The 14836-nt window shown below is 40.4% G+C and overlaps 1 protein-coding gene across 2 annotated transcripts in view; it reads right to left on the bottom strand.

The window, feature by feature from the left end:
- The window catches only part of LOC127417794 (spondin-2-like), a 28012-nt gene extending 13869 nt beyond the window's left edge, over positions 1–14143 (bottom strand). Inside the window, exons 1-2 of one of the 2 annotated variants that reach the window (XM_051658032.1) lie at positions 11928–14143; positions 3443–3671 (exon numbers count right to left, since the gene is read on the bottom strand). In XM_051658032.1, the coding sequence (XP_051513992.1) occupies positions 3443–3671 (229 nt within the window). In that variant the 5' untranslated portion in view covers positions 11928–14143. Of the gene's footprint in view, positions 1–3442; positions 3672–8612; positions 8691–11927 lie in introns of those variants that run through there. The other variant, XM_051658033.1, reaches the window with a different exon arrangement.
- Positions 14144–14836: the final 693 nt, after the last annotated feature.

Below are 14836 nucleotides of genomic sequence, written 5' to 3'. Positions count from 1 at the left end.
TCAATTTCTCTGATCCATAGCCTAAACTGTCACCTCTGTCTATAGCTGATGACATAATCAAGCACATTACATATCAAACCAGTTTTCCAGTCAGACTAAAAAGTCAGTTCACCTGTTCCTTAATAAGAATCAGTTCAAGAGTCAATGAAAACCAGAGTGAGATTTTAAAATAAAATACATTTTTAAATTTTCTGCTTACTGGACTAAGCCAAAAGAGCCCATTCCCAAGTCTATGTGCCTGTTTACATGCACACCAATACGCTGATTACTCCCAAAAATCTACTTATTTAAAAAAAAATCTAACAAAGCAAAAAATCTGTATTTACATATATGAAATAATCATGTTATTCTTAACACTTGCACACATTGGATAAGCCGGTAGTATGTCAGTTAAAGGGTTAGTTCACCCAAAAATGAATATCTTCTTGTGATTTACTTAACTTTAAGCCATCCCAGATGTTTGACTTTCCCTCTTCAGCAAAACCAAAATGAAGATTTTTATAAGCAGAATTCAGCTCGGTTTGTACAATGCATGTAAATGGGTGCCATCAGTCTGCTGGCTGTTTGACAGTCCAAAAGGCATATTTAGGCAGCATACAAGTAATCCACACGACTCCAGTCGATCAATTAAAGTCTTCTAATTAATCAATTAATACATGCAACAAGAAATCAGAGTTATTGGCAAAAATCTCTTATGAGATTTTTCTTATTGAGTTTATGGCCTTACACCGATAAAGTCGTTTAATGCGTTAACATGATCACACATATTTTAGGCTTATTAACCATAAACGTGTAAGAATGAGCATGTAAACTTGCTCTATGAAATTTTATCATCCGCCTGGTGAACTTATTAGTCTTATTACTTAATAAGGTCATTTTAGGTATCATTTTTAGGTATCATTTATGTCTATAACACAAGTGGTATGGTGCATGTTGAATTAAACACCAAAGTTTAATACTTGTTTGGGCATTTGTTCAAATCCTTACCCAAAGTACGAGCAATAATAATAACTAATTAAAGAAAACGTGCCTAATGCCAATTGAAGAGCTTGATAATTCAATCACTAGAGCTCGATATCACAACAGAAGCTTTGAAAGAGGATAGAGCTAAAATTATGCTTTCAGCTTCTCTTTAATGTCCCACTGCGTTCATAGTTACAAACCATTTTGGTCTGGCAGGCCTCCAAGTCGGGGAGTGAGAGTGCGAGAGAAAGGAAAAGATACAAGTGAGAATGACAGGAAGGCAAGCAGCACATTTGGCACGCTGACACGTCTCGTCTCTACATGTCTGACCGGCTTGGCACAAATGTGGACCTGAAAAATCGAGGAGACTCTAGCACAATCAGCTAAACCACAAACCACAACCATCTCCATCCCTTTCTCTCTCTATCTCAATTTTTGCTTCATGCAATGAAAGTGGATAGTGACAAAGCTAACATTCTGCCTAACATCTCCTTTTGTGTTCCATGGAAGAAATAGAGCCAAACAGGTTCAAAACAACATGATGGTGAATGAATGATGACAGAATTTTCATTTTTGGGCAAACAGTCCTTTTATTAAGTGTCCAAAGGTTTATTTTTTCATGTATCCATTCAAAAAATGTGCAGTTTTCAACATAATTGCAATGCAAAAGTGATAAATGGATGAAGAAAGGGGGCAGAAAGCCATCCAGGAGGCAGGAGAAACCACACAGTCATCATCTCAGTGCTCCAAACCCGCAGCCTGAACTTTCAGGAGCTTTGGGTTGTAAATGTTTTAGCTGAGGTTGTCCACGTATGCTGCTCATCTTGGCTGGCGTCCGGTGGTGTGTGATGGCATACCGGTGGCGGTGACACCCAAAGAGCAGATTCTCAGAAAATGTGAGCACACAGGAATCGCATTAAAGTCAATGGACATCGCAGACCACTGGACTTTGGCTGCGTGAATTAAGTATTTATGGAAGGAGTATAAAAGACAAGGGCAAACCTACAGGGCAGCTCATGTCATCTGGCAACAGTTATTCTCTTCCACCTCCCTTTCTCTCTGCTTTCCTCATTAGACTGCCTTGCTCCCATGTGGCACAGCACTGGGTGGTGTCGCATGTAATTTGGGGGGGTGTTTTGGATCGTTAGGGCAGATTGCAGGGTTAACAGGCCAGCTTTGAGTACTCGGTGTCCTGACATATGGAAGGTGAGGAAAGACAAGTTTGAATGTCCTCATCGCTGACAGCAGCGTAGAGCACATGGAATGATCGCTGGAGAAGCAGCAGTCAAACTCAGGGAACGAGACGTTCAGCCCACAGTCCGTTCGCCTTCCGTCTGAATGTACAAAACTGGAAAACACTTTCTTGATTTAGTAAACTCTAATCTGATTGGCTGGTTTGACACAACTGCTGCAAATAAAGTCTTTATTTATCTGTGTATATGTATATAAGTCTGCCTGGAAACAAGTTGTTTACAAGGTAACCAGTTGATAAAATGAGAACAAGCTGGATTTGCCATAGTCTGGTTCAAAAGTCATAGTCATCAAATCTTTTAGGTTTTTTTTTTTTTTTTTTTTTTTTTGTTTGGTTTTTTAGGCTGTAAGTAGCAAGTTGGTGGGTGGATTTTGGATGGGTGGGACTTCTGAGTCAAGAATTTCAAGAAGTTTTCTCAGGAATACTCCATATGACCTTTTTTACTTTTTAAACACACAGTCTTGAGGGTTTAAGGGGTTTTCTCTGTTTTATGTTTTGTCACACATAATTTTAATGCTTTAAAGAATTACAACCTACATGTCAGTTATGTGAAATGACTTATGTGAACAGCATTTGTTTTTTCAGATTAATAACATTTTTAAACAAAACTGTTTCACTGATTACTTTTTAAAGAAATACAAATTAAAGGATAATTCTGCAATACTCATGCCAACATTTCTTTCTTCAAGAATTTCAGCTTTGATTGAGACATACTGTCTCTGAACAGTTACACCAAAAGACCATTCTTTAAGACCCAGAAAAAAAAATCACCATGACTGTGAACTTACAAATTGATGTCCATTATAGAAGAGGTGTATTCAAGCAATTGTTTTGCGTGAATTACATTTTTAATGTATTATTAAATAACTTAAGAAATCCTGACCAAAAAATTAGCATTTCAAAGTCACTACATAATTTTCTCTATTTTTCTGTTTTCTGTACAATCATTCATGGAGTACTGCTGCGCCATTACTTACTTTGTAATTTTTCACACTGGTCCATTACCAAATAAACCTGCCCAACACAGCACCAAGAAAAAATATTAACTGTGATCACGTCAATAAAATAGCTCTTCCTTTTGTCTAAGTGGGCGGCTCTTGGCCAGAATAACATGCAGGAAAGACCAGACATTTTGTCATGAACGCAACCTACGTCTGGGTTGTCAATCAGTCACCTCATCTAGCAATGCTCACAAACTTACATTCTCACACTTCACAGAAGTCTTACCCATTAATTTTGACCACTGTGCAGGGGGTCGGAATAAGGGATACTGTTTCGGGAAGGTCTGAGGACTCCAGTGGCCAGTGAACACCAGGATGTAGGATGCAGGTCCTCGAGCGGCGCACTCTGTCCCATTGGTCAGGTCCACTGGGGCGGAACACGAAAGGGTGAACCTGAGGAGCACGACAAGCAGCTGCTGCAGCCAACCAGGAATGAGGATCTCTGATGACATCATCTGTGTCAGAAAAAAAAAAGAGCAGGAAATGTCATTAGAACATTTAAGGTTTGTTTCCCTTATCGATTTTATTATCTAAACTGCCATGTGCAAATACAATTAATTCAATCAATCACGTTTCAGTTCCTCATTCTACAATAACTCTGATCCACTCATGCAGCAAATATGTCTTGAAAGAGAATATTACATAACTGTGGATCATGAACCAAGACACCTTAATCCAGGCTAGTCGGAGGAAAGCTTCAGAGATTTTCAGCTTGCTCGGGGTCAGAGTGCATTTAAAGACAGACTCTCAGACTGTAATAAACTGATGTAACTAAGTGACATCAGTTTAGTAAAACCCAGATGAAGAATAGCTTAAAGGAATAGTTCACACATGTCATCATTTACTCACCCTCACCTTCATTCCAAACCCATTTTACTTTCATCAGTCGAACCCAAAAGGAGAATATTAGCATCTCCAGTTCTTGAGTGGGAGTTTCCATTTCATTCAAGTATGTTATAATAAGTGATGGTCCAGCACTGGAAATTGTTGTTTTGAATTGTATGAGTGCTTGTGGCTGCTGTTTTTGACGTTGAGTGACAGCGGCGATGTTCTCTCATGCACACAGACACGTACTTGATTCGCTTCACTGTTCAGCAGCTCTAACTCCTTTCCACTAAGTTATATGTGAATGTTATTAAAGTGCTTGAATTGGTCATCAAGTGTGACTTTTTTATTGGGGCTGGGTATTGATACAGATTTGATTCCGATTCAATATCGATTCATAGGGGTATATTTCAGTTATTATGTCCACTTTGCTTACATATGAAAGAAATTCTCTTCCATATAATGCTGTTAATCATACAGAGGAACTTCTAACTAGGTACATTGCAAAATATTAATGTTACTGTATATGTTATTAGTTTTTCGTCATTTTGGTCATTTTAGCTTTTTAAAAATGAACAAATCCATGCATTTCATCAACAAATATGATATTATATTGCATATTATATTTTGTTACGTTTATTGTTTACATGCATTAATTGTAATATTTACATGTATTTAAACTGATTTGTTGAACATGCTAAAAATTGGTACTGTCTCTTTAAGAAAACCAGCTGTTCTGTTACAAACCTTTGTAGATGAGCGCATATTAACAAGAGAGGACTCAAATGGTTTTACCTCATCTGTGCTATGCGTGATAAGAATTAAATGTTTGTTTTTTGTTGTTTTTGATCAACAACTGACTGTAAAGAACAGAAAGGATATTAAAAGAGATTATTCAAAGACAAATGGATTGCGTGGATCTCATTTTTGGACACACATTACACAGAACGAATCAAACCAAACCTTTAATTTGAAAATGGTGCTGAACTTCTTCCCCAGTATACTATACAATCACTGGTGAGTGAAATCCGAACATTTACCAGACAGTGGCTAATCTTAGACATTTGTCACATAGCATGTAATTTGGTTGCAAATATATGTGATTTACTCTCATTCTAGTTGAGGGTTACGCATAGAGCAAAAGATTGATCTTGGGATTTATGAATCAATATAGAGATGCAAATAACGATTGTGATGCATCAGAAAATCAATATCTATATCCAGTCCTATTTTTTATCAAAGCAGTAAAAGATTACCACTTCAGCACATCTGCACTAATAGAATAGAGGCTCTCAAGCTCCAAAATGAATGAAAAGCACCATAAAAGTAGTCCATGTTACTTGTGCGCTCTATTCAAAGTCTTCTGTAGCCACATGACAGCTTTGTGTGAGGACCAGACTAACATTTAAGTTGTTATTTATTGAAAATCTTCCCCTCCTTCGTAGCTCTCAATTCTCATTCTGGTTTGCGTATATTCAAACATGGTGCATCAAGATGCATCGTACCAGATTTAACATCAATAATGGGATACGCAAGACGTTTGATATCACTAAACCTGGTGCAAAGCGTCTTGACGTGCCATGTTTGAATGTATGCAAACATTCGAGATTTAATGGTGTTTTGTTTTGCCCATTTTGGAACTCGACAACCCCAGTTTCCATTCAGCTTAATTGGAAGAGCAGCATGAACCCTACAGCCATGATTTGGAACAACATAAGGGTAAATAAATAATGACAGAATATACCATTTTGGGTGAGCTATTCAATTAAAGATTAGTATCCAGAGAAATTACACTACACTGCCCAATCAGCAGAAAATGACAAGCAATTCCCATAGAGCAATAAAAAGGAACAGACTGCAAAGGTAAATCTATTTCATAATTCGTCAGACTTTATGCTTTAAATAAAACCCAATTAACAGCTGTTGAAGGCATGTTTGATGAACTCAGTGATGAGGTGAACAGGTTGAGCAGAACCACACACCCCAGCCAACCCTTTCTTATAACATCAACCCTGTTCTCTCTCTCTCTCTCTCTCTGGCTTACGATTCATTCTCTACTAAATTGAAATAACACTACTTCAGCAATCCTGGTGTGACAGTTATTTTCATCTCATGTAGCCTATGACTGTGTACTGTATGTGTGTGTGTGTTATGCAAGACCGGCTTAGATCCCGGCAGCAGGTTTTAGAGCATGACTGCATGAGATACAGGGATCTGCACCGTCTGCCACTGTATCTTAATAAAGAGGCAGAGCGACAAAGGGCACAAGTTCATCACCGCAGGCTCAGACTATCGCTCTTGCCCAAACGCTGGATCCCTATAGTTTATAACAAGCCATGATCAGATGACAGACCCTGCAGATCAAAGACACAGGCTTTATGGCCTTTTGGCTCCTTGTATTTTTATGCTCACTTGTTAAAGTTTGAAGTCATTAATGTAGGTTTAGGCTGGACTGATATATAAACATACAGGGGGGTTCAAAAGTCTAGCTTGCATTTTTCTAATTTTATACTGTTTTATGTTTTTCATTACAAATTACATTATCAGCAGAACAATTTGAGTGAAGAAACTTCATATTTGGTAAGTTGCCCTTTTGCTTTAATAACTGGATGCACATGAGCTTGTATGGATTATACAAGTTTGTGCAAAACCTGATGCGCCGTGTTATCCAGCATGATTTGAGAATGTACTAAAGAATCTTCCTTGTTGGCTTCAATGGAAGCAAGGAAATCTGACTTTTAATATAAAAGGAGTTATCATGGTGACAAATTAAATTAGCAACCTAGAAATAGTTTATAATCTTAAATATTTCTTATTCTCTTTACATCTTGATTTTTCTTTGTTTTACTTATATCTCTCTCTCTCTCTCTCTCTCTCTATATATATATATCTATCTCTCTCTCTCTCTCTATATATATATATCTATCTCTCTCTCTCTTATATATATATATATATATATATATATATATATATATATATATATATATATATATATATATATATACACACACACACACACACACTAAAACTTTTCTTTTCAGGTTTAATTTAGATTTCGAATTCCAGATTTTAAATGTGGACTCAGACTTATGAAACCCATGACGAGGAGACTGTATATGACTGTATATTGAGAAAAAGCAGTGGATGGAGTTATAACTGTCCTCATAATGAACAGATATATTAAGATCCATGAGAAGAGAGCTACTGAGTCATCTGAAATTACCTCATGTCTAAAGGACTTCATTCAGGGTTGAGTCGCTTGTTTTAAAACAGACTAAACCGCAGGTTCAACAGGACATAAATAAAATCTAATGAGCAAGGGCACTGAGCGTGGACTCCATTGCGGTTGGCGATTCATTCTCTTTCTTCATTTCACAGAGTCCTTATTGCTTAAATATCTGACAGATCCGGTTTCAGCATTTCATCATAGAATGCCAGGACCAGACACACTGTTTGTCTTTCACATTGTTTGTCCTCAAAACAAACAAATCTGTACTTTGCAGGCAAGTGACAAATGCATTGCAGAAACAATGCCATGTCTGTGTTGTCTGTGTCCGGTAAATTCAATGTTTCCACACGTCATTTGTTGACAATAACTAAGACTCTGCAAATATTTTGATTACTAGTCAGGGTTGGCATTGTGCAAGCGTTCAAACACAAGACACACACTGGCAGGAACAATTAAAGGGTTTCAACCAAAAATGAAAATGCTATCATCATTTCTTTCTATCGTGAAACACGAACGGTCTCATTTATCATTTATTTTCAGTGCATCTTTTTCCCTACAATGAAAGTGAATGGTGACTGAAGCGTTAGTCTGCTTAACATCTCCTTTTTAGGTTTGGAACAACATGGGGGTGAGTAATCGATGACAGAATTTTCAGTTATGGGTGAACTATCCCTTTAAGAAAACTGCACTTGTCAGTGTTTGCAGATGCCGCCTGACACTGACCTAAAGCAAACCTCTTTCTATTTGCGCTCTCCAATGCGGTTTTAAAAGGCACACATATTCTCAAACATCCTACAGACACTGCAATTCTCAGCTCACAGCACGAACGAGACACAATAAAACCAGGGGAGACGGAAAAGAGCCAAAGAAAAAAGCTTGCGGCTTCTTGCCACTTAGAGGGAAAAAAAGAGCTTAAACTTACAGTGAGCTCAAAGCGGCACAGTGCGCTTGAACTGCAGAAAGGGGTCCAAAATCGTGCATTTCAGTCGCATGCAAACACGAAACCATGCGGACAGACTTTAGATTTAGAGAAATGAATGAGATGGGAGAAAAAAGGAAAAGGAAACAGTTAAATAACTATTAAGAGAGGCACACGTGTTAAATCACTTAAGGAGAGGGGCATTGTCCCTCAAAGAGACATCAGACCTACAGAAAAAGAGTGTGGGAAGGTTGGCGTACAGAGAGACAGCAGGAAGGAAAGAAGAGATCCAGAAACGCAAGCCTTGCCTTAACCTTTGCCACAGCAGACACCATGGGTGCAGGAGATGCACTCCCACACGCACACAAGTATGCAATCTCAGAAGTGGAGTGCTGATAAACCTGGTGTGCAGCTCACACTTACCTATGACGAGTAGAATGCAGGACAGGGTTTGTGGAGATGTGCTCTATGGATCTAGACACCTCTCTGTTCTCTCTCTTTCTTTTGCGCTCTTTCCCCTCCTCTTTCTCTCTCCTCCCCTCCCATTCTTTACCCCCACCTCTCCATGTTTGGGTACACACGCAGTGTTTTAACAGTGTTGCTTTCTTTCTTACCCTCTCTTTTTCATGTTCTGTGAGATATCACACATTCCTTTGGGCAATATATGAACTTCATGTATTCAGACATGAATTTAAATAACCACTCATCATGTAGTTAATCATATGTAGTTTATAGCCGTCTATAACCATGGAATCCTGTACATTCTGTTTGAATTAAAGGGAGAGATCACCCAAAATGTTTAATTCTCTCATCATTTACTCACCCTCATGCCATCCCAGATGTGTATGACTTTCTTTCTTCAGAATAAAACAAAGATATTTAGAAGAATATCTCAGCTCTGTTGGTTCTTACAAAGCAAATAAATGGTGATCACACCTTTGTATCTCCAAAAATCACAAAGGAAACATAAATGTAATCCATAAGACTCCGCAATATATTAGTTGTGGGTGAGAAACAGATCAAATTTAAGTCCTTTTTTACTCTAAATCTCCACTTTCACATCTGAGTGGAGATTTAGAGCAAAAAATAATAATACTTTGTCACTGATTTTGATCTGTTTCTCACCCACACGTATTACAGTATATTGCTTCTGAAGATATGGATTTCACCACTGGAGTCTTATGGATTACTTTTATGTTTCCTTTATGTGATTATTTGGAGCTACAAAGGTCTAATCACCATTCACTTGCATTGTAAGGACCAACAGAGCTGAGATATTTTTCTAAAAATCTTCATTTTTGGTTTGCTGAAGAAAGTCATACACATCTGGGATGGCATGAGGGTGAGTAGATAAGAAAATTTAAACACTTAGCCTAGATACCGTAGAAATAAATGATTGGGTACACTGGGGCTTAAGGCCCCCCTTAAGTCAATTTGCGGCCACACAAATCTGTTGATTGAGCTTAACTTGTATTGAATCTGGAATGTTCCTTTAAATGCCCCTTGGCGGGTGAAGTTTATAGTGCTATAGTTTAGATATAGGGGCAATAGTTTTTGGGCAAAATTTGTCAACTTTGTTGCAAATACTTTTGAGACTTTTGAGCAAAATACTTTGAGTTACTTAAGGCAATGATTATTCAAAATAAACACATCAGAAAGCGTGCACCATTTCCTGATCATTTCAATCACATTTGGCATTTCATAAGATCTAAAAAAAAAAATGTATCTCCATTGTGATTGGATAAGTCAATGTGAGTCCAACACGCTCTCATTTGAACATTCTTCATATAAAAATCTTATTTTTTTTTTTTTTTTTTTTTTATTGTTTTATGGGGGGCTTTTACCTCAAATGCTACCGTTTTACTTATTGGAAAGTTATTGAAAAACTGAAAATGACAAATGCGTATTTTGTCTCAAATTATATAATTTCAGGGATTCTCATTCACAACATTTAATAGTTACTAAATATTAGATCAATTTACCTTAAAATCAGCCTTTAGACATTGCACGCCATGACCTCATGGATCAGGATAAGTTTGCAGTGCATGCTGGAAAGTGCTGTGGTAATTTTTGTTACTATTTTCTCTTTTGGGAGAAAATAAAATGAAAAGTATCTTTTACATCCCATCGTACCCTACATTTGCGATGTAATTCTTCAGTTAAAGACCCCATAAAGTTACACAATTTAAGGATTTTAGTTCATGTCTTTTAGCTTTGAGGTGGATACTTGCATTTAAAATTTACAGTCCTTCACATTTGGGAAAACAGACCAAAAATATTGATGGCACATCCTGCACTCAGAGGCTTTTCCAAACTTTTGTCCAATAAAATGTGAAAAATCTAGAATGAGTGTCCACCCCTTAATTTCACCTGCCTTTGACTAGTTATAGCAATAAATCATGGCTCACAAGTGTGTTCGACTTCATGCAGTGCTGTGCAGACCGATCGGTGCCCGACTTAAGAGTAGTGCATGTCGGTTCGAAATTTTGTCCGACTTTAGTTGGCACATCACCGTTACGTATGCCATCAAAGTACCGTGAGACCAGCCAGCTAGCTCAGCCACTGCAGTTGCCCCAAAAGCAGCTGCACAAACTCTGAATGACAACACATATTCATAAATGGCCACTGTATTATGTTACCTATTCAAATTAATAGTGTTTCTGGTTATTATGTACAATAAAAGCATCTGTCTATTTGAATTTTGCATCCACTTCGCATGCAATAAAAAAAAGCACATGTCCCACATTCTGCCGTGACTGATGTAGGGACGGCTCTCTTTGCATTCTGCAAGCTATTGCATGAGGTCAATGCTTGATTATGGAAGGCATAACACTGATTAAAAGCAGAACTACATAACACAAAAGAAGAGTCAGCCTACATGATTTGCTTCACATCTGATTTCTTCTTTTGGAAATAGTTTCCTTAATTTAAAATAGTTTCCTTCATTTGGAATAGCTTCCTTCAAGAAATCCTTAATATATGTGGACAAATAAGGTAACATTACAACTTTTCACTATTAATCTCATCATCATATACAGATGGATATTTTAAGAAGGATATACAGTCCTACTCAGAAATGTTGGCAACTTTGCCTTTTGTTTATTTATTTTTTTTAAACACAATATTTCTTCCAGAACGTGTTCATATTAAAACATCTTTGGTATCCACACACTGTATATATTTATTTGGTTTGCAGTGGATCAAAACAAAAATACTCTGAAATACTTAATCTCTGTCCATCAAATTCAGACCCATCCTGCCACGTTTGGTTAAACCCTAAATCCTATCCTTTAAACTAGACTTTTGACATTTTCTGAAAAAAATTTAAGTGGTACATGCCTGTGCAATCCTTGTTCATTTGTCAGATTCTGCAAAAATCAGAAATCTGATTGCTTAGAAAAGTAATAGCATACCTTGTGGAGATGGGAACGTGGTTGTGTGTCTGTCAGTGGGGAGAGAGGAAGCAGTAAGAGCTATCACCTGGTGATTACCGACTCTAAACACTTGTCTCATTTCAGTGACGACGGAGTAGTGCATTAAAAGGCCGGCGGAGCGCCAGACCGAGAGAGAGTCACACACACACACACCATGTTTGGAGCTGAATGCTGAAAAGCTGTTTATATTTGTGCATCTACTGAGTTTATATTGACAGTTACCATTGAAGCTGATGTGTGTTAACTGAAGTTCTTGCTGAAAAGAATATTTTGAGTAAAAACCCTGAGAATAAAAAGAACTCACGTGGACTGCGACTCCCGCTTCCTTCTTTCCTCCAACCCTCAGAATCTCTACACCGGTGCCGAAACCAGGGATTTGGGAAGAAGACTGGCTGCCATGGACACCTCACCGCTGGGCGAAGTCATCCGCACCTTGACTAGCATCCAGAAGACTCTCCATCAAGCTCTCCTTGCCTAGGAGCACCGCATCCAGGAACTCCTTCAGTTATAGGCCGAGGATCGGCAGGCCTTAGGGAGCTGGTTAGCTCCAGGCGGGTCCTCCACAGCGGCCCCGGAAGCAGCAATGAAGCCGCACCTTGTGCTCATGAAGATGGGGCCCCAGGACGATCCGGCTGGCCACCATCACAATGGGTCCTCCACCTGCTGCCGTTGCTTTCTGGGGAGGCCCAGCTCGCGGCACAGCAATTACCTGCTGAGGACCGCCTGGACTACTCGAAGCTGAAGTCAGCTGTCCTGCAACGGGTCGGCCACATGCCGGAACATCAGCAGCAGTTCCACTCCCTCACCCTTAGCAAAACCAGCCACCCATTCACATTTGCCCAGCAACACAGTGATGCCTGCCGGAAGTGTGTGCTAGCCAAGGAAGGCCGCGACGTGGAGGATGTCATCGATCTGATGGTGCTGGAGCAGTTGACTGTTCATCTTCCCCAGGGAACCACAGAATGGGTCCAGTGCCATCACCCATATTGTGGCCTATCCAGAAGCAGGTGAGCAACAGTCCACATATCTCTCTCTCTCCTGGTGCTCCTCCCCCTCTTGTCCCTCCCTTTCCTCCTGTAACAGCTCCCTGGAAATGGGGAGTTTTGCCATCCAAATTGGTGCCCCGCTTCTGTGGGCTGCACTATACGCCAGTCCCCCCATCCCTCTCCATCGCCTCTCCCAGGATGATGTCTCTGCTGCCACGAGTGCAGCCGGGAAGCCTGGGCCGGTCTGTTGGATTTGCGGGGAGCCTTGACATGTAATGGAGGTGGGGACATGGGTCTGGGTCCCCGACATGCCACAGACCGCCCCCGATCGGCCTGGTGGATTCTGGTTGTAATCAAACCTCGATTCACCACGGCTTGGTTCATGATGGGGCTTTGGGTGCAAAACACAAGATAATGGTGAGGTGTGTGCATGGTGATGTTCACAATTATTCGGTAGTGACAGCCATTATTCAATTCCAGGGGAAAAAGCATAGAGTGGAGGCCATGGTTAATTCCCGCCTCACCCATCCACTGATTTTGGGGACCAAATGGCTGGGGTTTAAAAGTTTATTAAAAGCGATATGTGGATGGGTCCTATAAACCGAAATCTCGGTGTGTGACATTTGACGCGATGGCTGGGGAGGCGGAGCCGGGGTCCTCTGTGGCTGCTCAGCATCAGTGATGTAGGAGGGAGGGAATCCACTGGCATTCCCGCACTTAGGGAATACCCAGAGGGGGATTTCCCTCTAGAGCAGTCACGTGACGAAACACTTAAGCACACCTTTGACCAAGTGAGAGTGATCGATGGCCAGCAGCTCCAGCCTAACGTCGCACTCACATATCCATATTTTTCGATTAGTAGGGACGGGTGTATCGAGTGACAAGGACACTCAAACCCATGAAAATACAACCCAGTTATTAGTCCTAAAGAGCTGTCAGGAAACACTTTTCCAGGCAGCTCACCATAATCCTATGGCGGGTCACTTAAGACAAGAAAGGACACTGCACCGGTTAATGGCCCACTTTTATTGGCCGGGCATTCATGGGGATGTTCGCAGATGGTGTGCAGCATGCTGTGAATGTCAGTTGGTGAATCCACCGGCCACCCCAAGTGTGCCATTGCGCCCGAAAGAATTGGCATGGACCTCGTCGGGCCATTAGAGCGGTCAGCACGTGGATATCGGTTTGTATTAGTCCTGATGGACTATGCAATGTGATATCCGGAAGCAGTGCCTTTGCGCAACATCTCAGCACGCAGTGTTGCAGAGGCACTCTTCAAAATGATCTCCCAGTTGGGGATTCCGAAGGAAATCCTCACCGATCAAAGCACATTTATGTCACGTACACTGAACAAACTTTATGAATTGCTAGGGATTAAATTGATTCACACCAGCATTTATCACCCACAAACTGATGGGCTGGTCAAATGATTTAATCGATCCCTAATGAATATGATTCATAAGTTCATGCGTGAGGACACTAGAAACTGGGATAAATGGCTGGAACCCCTATTATTTGCAGTCAGGGAGGTCACGCTTGCCTCCACTGGGTTTTCCCCCTTTGAACTTCTGTATGGCCCCACAAGGTGCTTGACATCATACGGGAGGCGTGGGAGGAGGGACCTTCCCAAAGCAAAAATGAAATTCAGTATGTCCTTGATCTTTGAGCAAAGCTACACATGCTGGGTCGGTTATCACAGGGAAATTTGCTCCAAGCTCAAGAGAGCCGGCTCTATAATAGGGGTGCCCAGCTACGGGAAGTTGCACTAGGAGACAAAGTCCTTGTATTACTGCCCACTTCGAGCTCTAAATTACTCGCCAAGTGGCAAGGACCCTTTGAGGTCACACAGCAAGACGGGATTCTCGATTATGAGGTCAAACGAACGGATAGAGGCGGAGCACATCAAATTTACCACCTCAACCTCCTTAAATTATGGAGAGAGGCGGTCCCCATGTCCATGGCGATGGTAGTTCCAGAGAGGGCTGAGCCGGTCCGGAGGGGAAGTTCAAAATTATCAAAAAGTCAACACGGTGTCTAAATTTGACACATACCCAGTGCCCCGAATTGAAGAACTGCTCGATCGGCTGGGTGCGGCTCAATTTTATTCTACACTGGATTTAACAAAGGGGTACTGGCAGATCCCCTTAACTCCATTATCCCGAGAAAAAACTATGATTCCACACTGTTCGGACTACACCAATTCGTCACTCTTCCATTCAGTTTGTTC

The sequence above is a fragment of the Myxocyprinus asiaticus genome, chromosome 27 (assembly GCF_019703515.2).
Source record: "Myxocyprinus asiaticus isolate MX2 ecotype Aquarium Trade chromosome 27, UBuf_Myxa_2, whole genome shotgun sequence".
Classification (NCBI taxonomy): Eukaryota; Metazoa; Chordata; class Actinopteri; order Cypriniformes; family Catostomidae; genus Myxocyprinus; species Myxocyprinus asiaticus.
Note: the sequence above shows the minus strand (reverse complement) of the source record. Positions and strands in the feature narration are given on the sequence as shown.